The sequence below is a fragment of the Rhamphochromis sp. 'chilingali' genome (assembly GCF_963969265.1).
Source record: "Rhamphochromis sp. 'chilingali' genome assembly, chromosome: 5".
Lineage (NCBI taxonomy): Eukaryota > Metazoa > Chordata > Actinopteri > Cichliformes > Cichlidae > Rhamphochromis > Rhamphochromis sp. 'chilingali'.
The window spans coordinates 24,512,186-24,522,049 of NC_137932.1; the positions used below are offsets into that span (position 1 = coordinate 24,512,186).

Below are 9,864 nucleotides of genomic sequence, written 5' to 3' on the forward strand. Positions count from 1 at the left end.
CACATATGTCTCATAACAAATCTATAATCAGGCATGATGGTGGAATCTATTCTATGTTGCTGTGAAAAATACTTTAAAAGTCAAATTTCAGCTGGTGAAACAGCACAAATGTTGCTAAACACATAACCACAGAGGATTTTTACAGTAATTACAGTATCTACCACCATTTTGCTTTAATTTTAGTGTTTCTAATTTAATCTCCACAAACAGCTTGTTACTGTTAAATATAAATACATGTCCTCATCCTGACCGACTCACACGAACATTCAAACAACGGAAACAGCAAAATATATCCTCAGCATGCAAAACAACTGAAATAACCATGGCAACACTTAATAATTTGTGATTTTTGAATGTACAATGCAAATACCGCATTTTACTGTAAATATGTGTAGTGGGTTGCTGTTAATAAAGTTGTGAGTATTTATTTATTTTTTAAATTTTGAATGAAACAAAAGGTTGTTTTTTTTAAAAAAACAACAAAAAACAAAAAGCAAAAAACCTTTAGGCAATTTATGCGATCAACAAAATAAATAAAATAAATAAAAAATACAGCCTTACAGCTGCTGACATCCATCTCAAATACTGCCATCTATGATATGTGTATTGTATGTACAGCACACACCATTTATACAGTCTAAAAAAATACATGTGTATTCTCATTATTACTTCCACTGCACTTTCTGTACATGTAAACAATCACAGTGTATACGATTCATTTTTTCATTTTTTCTATTATATCTCTAATTCACTTTCTCTTCCTATCGCTTCTTCCTCTGCTGCTGTAACAAGGGAATTTCCATAATGTGGGATCCATACAGTTTATATAAATTGTATGTCCACACTTTCAAAGAATGGCTAATCAAACAGTTGATTTCTTGCAAACACGATGGCCCATGAAGCACAACAGGAAGAACAATCACCACAGCACCTCCTCTGTCAACTGCACATCCTCGATTCCTTTCTTTAACTCCTCTCTGAGCATCTCCTCAAACTAGTTCATGCATTTATTACTTCTTGGCTGGACTACTGTAGTTCATTGTTATCAGGATGTCCTAAAAACTCCCTGAAAAGGCTTCAATTGATCCAAAACGCTGCAGCCAGCAAGAGTCCTGACAGGGACTAGAAAGAGAGAGCATATTTCTCCTGTATTGGCTGTCCTTCATTGGCTTCCTGTTAAATCCAGAATTTAATTTAAAATCCTGCTCCTCACATACAAGGTCTTAAATAATCAGCCCCCATCTTATCTTAATGACCTTGTAGTACCATATCACCCTATTAGAGCACTTCGCTCTCACGCTGCAGGCCTACTTGTTGATCCTAGAGTATTTAAAAGTAGACTCAACCTCTCTGGGTACATCTCAGGCCCTCTAAAGTACGGAGGCCTATCTCCCCTCACCACACTCCCTGCCGGTGGCTGATGCCCTCAGACGTTGGTGTTTTGGTGGTTCTTGTCGACCTGGGCTGGGTGCTCATGTATGTACTGGCTCACTCCTGGTGGCCGATTGGTGGGGCCTGGCGCCTGTGGCCCGGTTGGGCCCCTTCCGGGGGGTGGGGTGCCCTTAGGCCTCTGGGCCTGAAGCTCGGTCCTCTCTGGCACAGCTGGCTGCCGGCAGAGCCCGTGGGCACGCCACTGCAACCCCCTCTGGCTTCTGCTCCGTAGCTGCTGGGTGACCTCTTGTTTGGGGCTCTACTCAGCTCTTCCCAGGAGGGTGGCACGGTTCACCCCCTTTTGGTGGTCCTCCTCGGGTCCTCGTACTCTGGGGCCTCTGAATGTCTGGGGCCTGGATCTCCTCCATACCTGCTTCATGCCCTGGGGGACGGGGCTATGGCTCCCCACACTCCCTAGCAGATCGTTACATGGAGAAACCTTTGGAATACAAGCATGCTGATCCACACAGGTGTGCACACGGGTGTACACACGGGTGTTCACAGACGTGGACTACACCTTTCTTGGCTGCTGCCTCAAAGCACATTGTGCGCTGTCTATCTTGCGTGCTGCACAATATCGTTTAATATTTAGTATCTACTGTTATCTACTGCTAGCTAGTTTATTGTGATGGTGCTGTATTTATGATGTTGCTATTTTTTGTTTTTCTCTTCTGTTTTTTTTTCTCCATACAGGTGATCCAGGTGTTTTGTTTTTCTTTCTTTCTTCCCCCCCTTTCTCACCGTCTCTTCTCCCCTGTTTTTCTTTCTCTCCCTCTTTCTTTCATTCTTTCTCCCTGTCCTATCCCCCAGTCATGTCTGTCCCATTTGTGGCAACCGAAAATAAAATAGATACATAATTATAATACAGGTCAATCAAATGGACCAATATGGCAAGGCCATGATGATCCACTTGGTAAAATAAATCTGCTTGGCATCTTTCTTGGCCTTAAGACAACAATTCTGATGGCTAAAGATCCAAATGGGACAAAAAAAAAAAAAAAAAAAAAGTAGAATGGGAGGGAGAGCCTTCAGTTTTCAGGCCCCTCTTCAGTGGAACCAGCTCCCAGTTTGGATTCAGGACACAGAAACTGTCCTCCTTAGTTACTATTAATCTCTGGCTCTCTTCCACAGAGTGTCTTTGTTCTGTAAAAATGAAACGTCTCCATGTTGGAGCCTCATTTTAAAGTCATGTCAGTTAAATATGATGTGAAATTTTTTCATTATACTGATGTGATCATAACATTTTTTCCATAGGACTTCTGTTATTTAAATTCACTACATGGCACAATGTGAGAAGATTAAAAAAAAAACTTTTGTAATCACAGGCACACAGACAAATGCTGGAAGGCAGTTTCAAATGTTTGAATATGAAGGACAAGTTGTTTAAAGACTCCTCCTCTCTCCGTGGTTCGTATATCTCAGTTGTGGTTATGATTTAGTGATACTTAAAGGTAAAAACACTTTTGGAAAGGACACACTTTCCCCAGTTATAGCTCCTCCTGGAGTCTTCTCTCTTTGCTGCCCTCGTGATGCATTTTAGGAGCTGATGTGTCCTTCAACACAGAGCACAGACTGGCAGGAGGACAGAGACCTGCTGAACTCATGCACACAAATAAACACAGAGTGTTCATGGATAATGTTTGGGAGCTGGGTGTAGTCAGAAGAAGTAAAGAATAATCTGTTTCTATCTGTTTTGTCGCTGAATTTATAGCAGGGTCAGGAGGTGATGCCAATTTAAAAAAAAATCACAACATTCGGATTATTGTTATATGTATGGTGGGTAATGAAGAGCCGATCAAGCACACAACATCTCTGTTTGTTTCCTGTGTCAAGAATTTGGAGGCTGTGGATGCAGAGTAAGGAGTATTATCATTTTTAGCTGATGAAAATAAAATATTTATAACAAATCAATAAATCACAGCTATTTTTCATCATTTATTCCCCATGAGGATCTCTAGACAGGTGGTAGTTCCATGTTCTCCCCATACTTGCCCATCTTAACTCAGGATGCAAAATAAAAAAATATCTTTCACGCTCAATCATCCAGGTAGGGAAATCCCAAAATGCTGACTGTGTTCATGTGGAGGTGAAGTTTTCAGTGAGAGAAAAATTAAAAAACTGGGACATTTTAAAGGTTCGTACCTGTAAAGAATCTTGTGTGTGTTTTTCTTATTTTATGATAATGTATAAAGTGACTTTTAGTAAGGTAACTCTCGATTTTCAATGAGACTACCTGTTTAAATAAAAGATCTAAAGCTAATAATAAAGATTTTGCAAATTTTTACAGGAAGAGCTCTTTCCTGGCCACAGATTCCATATTCATCCTTCATGCCCACTGATTCTTCGTTAAGTCTTCCTGTGTTGTATCTGAAGCCTCTTTAAAGTCTTCAGTCAATGTTTAATCCATAACTTATGACTTGTAAATACTTTTCGTGATCCTGTGCAGGTGAGGGAAGCCCTTTGTTGTGTCACAGCTTTGATAAACACTTCGACCCCCTCTCGGTCTTCATGTGCAACCGACAAATGAAGGGAAATATTTGATGGCCACAGAAGATAAAACAGCGGCTGTGTGCAGAGAGCATGGTGGTCCAGCTTCTCTTGTTCCTTCACCTCGGCTGTGTGTGCCGGCTATCCTTTCAGATTCACTGGCAGGTAAACACACACTGTCAGCGCACAAACAGTGAACCCTGCAGCTGAAAAGGAAGGAGGAGATCCCGGTCTGCCGGGAACTAAACACTTTCACACAAAGGGAAAGGTTCATATTTCACGGTTATATAAAGACATTAAAGATCAGCCTCTCTAGAACCAGCATGTTTTGTGTTTTATCACTCCTACAGCTTTTTGAGCTTCATAAACTACATTTGAGACATGCATTATTCTTAAAATGAAAGAAAAATGTGTATTTCCACTCTGCGTATAGGTGGGCCAAGATTTTGTGAGAACCTCAAGCTTCATGATTCTGGATTCATAGAGGCCTGATCTGGTCCCTCGGCCTTGAATTGTAAACATGAGGATTATGATATTAACTGGCATCGTTTTGGTATTTAAAACCACTGTATGTAAATCTAAATTCTTGAGGATTCTTAGTTGAAATTATACATACTAAACAAACTACCACATCCTTTATATCATAAAGACAGAAAAATGTCTTTTGGTCAGACCACCTTCACAAGAAAAGCTTCCATCCAGTGCTTATACAATACAGTGACCCCTGGTTTTCCTCTGCATGTACCAGAGATGGCCTCATGCTTTACTGCCCTGCACCCGAGTTCCCTGCTCTCATTTTTTGCCCCTTTGGATTTGTTATATGCATCTGTAATGTAACTCCTATATCTTAATACTTCAACAATGTTAATACTCTGTGCTTAGATGCTGCTAACTTTATGCTAGCTTATCACTCTGTTGAAAGAGACGTTTTAAATGTTTTAAATGAAATTTGAAATGTTTACAAAAAAATAAAAATACAGAACGTAACACAAACTAATTTTATGGCAAAATGTAACCAAACAAAAGTTGAAGATGAGACTGAAAAAGAAAACACACATAGGTGTAAAACAGAAAAAAGGTGTAATAGTGATCATTTTGATGCATGAAATGAGTTACAGAAGGTAAGAAAAATCTTTAAAGCTATCGAATCTGTGGATCTGATTCTGTCCATTTCGTTGCTTGACTGTGCGGCAGATTTGGTGCCATTTTTCTTTAATTCTTTTCACTTTTAATAATTTTTTGAGAGTCAAAATTAAACCTGAATCTGCTGTGAGCCTCCTACAGGGGCCAGCTGAGCATACGTACCAACCCCCCTCGGGGTGTTTATTACCCGGCCCTGGGATGCAGGCGGCTGATTGGACAGCGGCTGCGCAGCAGCGAGCAGCAGGTGTCGCAGACGCTCAGTGCGCACAAACCGTCCGTCGGCCACAGTGCGCGCACAGGTGAGAGGCAGCAGCTCCGGTCATAAACAGACAGGGGGGATTCAGCGGCCCGGTACCGGCTGCCAGCTGAGGACAGGTTCACGTGGTTGTTTTCCAGCCTTGCGTGGAGCTGTTTGGATGAATCTGGAGCTGGAGCGTGCACGATGCTGAGCGCCGTTAAAATGGAGGGACACGAGCATCCGGACTGGAGCAGCAGCTACTACTACGCAGAGCCCGAGGTCCGTGAATTTCACCCGTGGGTGTTATCAGTCAGTGGGGACGTTGGCTTATTGGTTAAATATCGATCAGAGGCAGAGGTTTCCCAGAGGAGGCAGATAAAACCCGATCACGGGCCGGAAAATCTCAGTGATGGAAAAACGATAACTGAGGGTCACTTACAGGATCTGAGCTGGAATCTGAGAGGCTCAGCTGTACCGAGCCTACACAATTTACCCCAGACGTTTACGCACAGTTTGAATGTTTCATATAAAAGTATAACCAGTTATTAGTATTACTGAGTGTAGGCTAAAGTTTAGTTTAATAAAAATTAGAGATTAAAGAGTTTTTAAAGTCGTTTTAGAGCATGTTAAGTTTGTCAAAGGAGCCACTCTTCGGCTGGATTTCAAGTAAAAACAAGGAGCCATGTTTTTCATTTTAAGTAAACTAAGTAAATATTTGCAGTAGAATTTGTTAAACTGGGATCTAGTTTGTTCTTAGAAATCCAGGTAATTAAAGCGAAAATCGGAAGGCTGTTTGACCTTCAGTACTCGGCTGTGTCAAATAATCTAAACTGTAACTAACACTTAAAAACGATGCCTGCTTTAGATTCGATCATAACTGCAAAACAAACACCGAGCAATAGAAAAATGGCTGCAGCTGCCAGCGAGGACACACACGGGCAACAAAATGTACGTTTTTACGCGATTAAACGTCACCTTTATTTTTCTGCAGGATTTACGAAATTTCACACAAGCTTTTCATTCTTGAGGGACAGATTTTAACAAGCGCTTTGACTTCCTGTTAAAACTCTGTGTAACTGATTTTAATTCACAAAGAATTTGGGTTAATAAAACAAAAGCGTTAAAATCAGTTAACAAGAGAATAAAATAAGAAAAATAAATGTGGAATATTTATCTAAAAATGTATTTTTAAAAAAAAAAAAAGAAAAAAAAGATTTTATTCTAGTTAGAAAAATAATTTCCTTGGACGTTTTTGCTGAATAAAATGTTTATACATCTAAAGTGAAAAACCTTCTTTTTAAAAATTGTAGTTCTCGTGATAATTTTGTTCTATTCAAATAAAACTGTCCCCTCTAAAAGTTGCATTAGTGATTTATTTAACATCACCAGTAGTCCCCACACCCTGCGCGTGAGCTCGGGTCTATTTTAAAAAAATAAATAAAAATAAAGTATAAAGACGTCACAGACAGGTAAAGTGGAAGATTTGGACTTCACCTTCAACAAGAAAACCACAGAGTGAAAGCAGCCTTTACAAGGATGTGCGTGCTTATAGATTTAAAGACATGGACGGACTCGGATTATAGCAAATACAGCTCAATTAACATCTTTAATAAAAGGAGTTATGGATGAATTAGACAGAGGAATACAGGTGTATTAGAAACCCTAAAAACATGGATACTGTTAAACTGGGTGATTGGAAAATCAAACAGAAAGTTAGTCTTAGTCTTTATTATAATAATCAGAATCTCGTGGTGAGCAGTTTTCACTGTTTTAAATAACTTCCGATCAGTTATTTGAAACTAATCAGAAGCTTTGGTGTATTTTTTATCTCTGCGCCTGTGACGCTTTATTGGAGTTTTTATGTGTATTTCCAGCCTGTGTGTTTCCAGCCTCCTTTTTTTCACTCATTTCACTATTTTTAGACTTTACGATCAGTGACAGAACACTGATCGTAGCACGGATCAAGAACGAATTATTCCGCTCTTTTTTGGCCTGTTTTGGTCTTTTCTGACTCTGATCTTTGTGTCAGGCTGAAATAAATCCGCTGGGTTTATTATTGTGTATTTATGCGACATTATCAGGCTGTTAACTTTAAATTAAATTAAATTATTTAGGGATTAAACTCAGTGTGTGTGTGTGTGTGTGTGTGTGTGTGTGTGTGTGTGTGTGTGTGTGTGTGTGTGTGTGTGTGTGTGTGTCCTCGTGCATTAATTAATGTTAATTGGCTTTCTCTGTGTCGCAGTGTTACCCCCCAGCGGCCAACATGAACTCCATGAGCACCTACATGGGCACGCCTGGCATGACGGCCACCGGCCACATGAACGCGCATTACGTGAGCCACCCGGTGGGGGTGAGCGGCTCTTCGGTGGCCTCCGGAATGACGCAGAGCGCCGGGGCCGCCGCGCTGCCGCCCAGTATGAGCCCCATGAGCCCGCCGCCGTACGGGAACGTGCCGGTGATGAGCCAGGTGTACGGGCAGGCCTGCGCCATCAGACCACGGGAGTCCAAGGCCTACCGGCGCAGCTACACGCACGCCAAGCCGCCGTACTCGTACATCTCCCTGATCACCATGGCGATCCAGCAGTCCGGCAGCAAGATGCTGACGCTCAACGAGATCTACCAGTGGATCATGGACCTGTTCCCGTTCTACCGTCAGAACCAGCAGCGCTGGCAGAACTCCATCCGCCACTCGCTCTCCTTCAACGACTGCTTCATCAAGGTGCCGCGCGCGCCTGACAAGCCGGGGAAGGGCTCGTTCTGGACGCTGCACCCGGATTCCGGGAACATGTTCGAGAACGGCTGCTACCTGCGGCGGCAGAAGCGCTTTAAGTGCGGGAAGAAGGCGGACAGCGAGCCGGGCTGTGAGGCCGGAGCGCCAGGCAGAGGCTCGGACTCCCCGCCCTCCTCCTCCTCATCGTCACCTCAGTCATCTGACGGAAAGGGCGCCGACCTCAAAACCCACCGAGGAGAACCGCCAGCCTCAAGCCCCGTGCGCGTGCCCTCCCCGCCCACACACACGCAGCACCTGCTCTCGCACCACCCGCACCCGCTGCTGCTGCACGAGGCCGCGCACCTGAAAACGGACCCCTACCACACCCACTACTCCTTCAACCACCCATTCTCCATCAACAACCTCATGTCGGAGCCGCAGCACCACAAGCTGGAGCCGGTGGTGCAGTACGGAGGTTACGGCTGCCCGGTGTCCGGGGCTCTGATGGCGGCCAAACCCGGCCTGGAGCCCGTGCACAGCGACAGCGGGTACTATCACGGCGTGTACGGCAGGCCCATAATGAACTCCTCCTGAGGCCCCGCCGGACTCCCCACTGCAAAAACTCTGATCTGTACATTTGTAAATGTGATAAAGGGCAATTCCCCTGTTTTTCATCCATCTGATAAAAAGCTTCATATGAAATCTTTGTTGTGTCGTTTTTATTCAGCTGAAAGTTCACAAAGGTTAAACCGGACAGGACAACGGGGCCCACTCAAGCAGCCAAAAAAAATTACTTATAAGGTTTGTTTTCCCTTAAATTTGACTTCTTTGTGTGTATACATATATCTAAGCACAACAGAATAACACAATTAACAGAGAGGAAGGAGACCAGAGGTGTGCCAGGACTCTATTCAACAGAATTTTTAAAAACCTCCCACCCATGTAACATCAGATACTTTCAAGCTATTCTGAGGATGACTTTAGGAAAACCTCTCCATATGAATCCATCTTTCTCACTTTGAGGACTCTTTAAGGAACATTTATGTGGAGAATATTAGGAGCTCACAACATCCTGGAAGATCCTTTGTAAATGCTAGTGGAGGCCTGCACACATGCATTTATATTTTCCTGCAATGAGGTTGTATATTTTTCCACAATTCTCCATTTATGACTTACAATTGCATAATTCTTCATCATTAGTCCAAAAAATATTATTTAAAAATCTCAGTATTTACATAAAATTGAGAATAAATGAATGTTCTACAGGTTCTGGAAGACAAAGCAGGATCTCAGTGTTCCTGCTTTGGCAGACAAAGTCGTTTTGAAAGGTAAAAAAAGATTCTCGAGATTCTTGTTTCACATGAGTGTCTTCCTGAAGATGTTGGCTCTGGCTCATCAAACATTTGTGCTCAGAAGTCTGTAACAGATGATCCCAGCATACCAACAAATATAACATACACAAATGTACTCCTCAGGGGTGTGTAACATCTTAGGTTTTCTCTAAAATGTGCTGCTGTTTCAGGAGTGGTGATGCCAGCATGGCTACACAGGTGTGAAAATTAAAAGTAAAGATTCACAGTGGAGCTTCTTTTAATTCCAAAAAGTATGAGTGGGAATGATTTGTCCTTTTGTAGCTCCAGAGTTAAAGAAGAGAAAGATTTCAGGTTGTTTTGCTTTTTGGTAAAATACAATTATTATGTATTTACAGATATAAAACTGGAGTGTGACCAAAATGATTTTAACAATTGTTTTCGGTTAGATTATTGGACCTCAAGGTGATTATGTGCACCTTTTTGAGGACTAAAATGATGCACACACTTTCCCAAGCAGTAAAATATGCATATTTTTTCTTAAT

At 42.2% G+C, this 9,864-nt stretch overlaps 1 protein-coding gene across 1 annotated transcript; it reads left to right on the forward strand.

Annotated features, from left to right (window-relative positions):
• Positions 1–5,287: 5,287 nt before the first annotated feature.
• On the forward strand, positions 5,288–8,705 carry LOC308397207 (hepatocyte nuclear factor 3-beta-like). The gene is made up of 2 exons (XM_080883012.1): positions 5,288–5,578; positions 7,542–8,705. The coding sequence occupies exons 1-2, from the start codon at positions 5,504–5,506 to the stop codon at positions 8,601–8,603; spliced, it is 1,137 nt and encodes a 378-aa protein (XP_080739138.1). The 5' UTR covers positions 5,288–5,503; the 3' UTR covers positions 8,604–8,705.
• Positions 8,706–9,864: the final 1,159 nt, after the last annotated feature.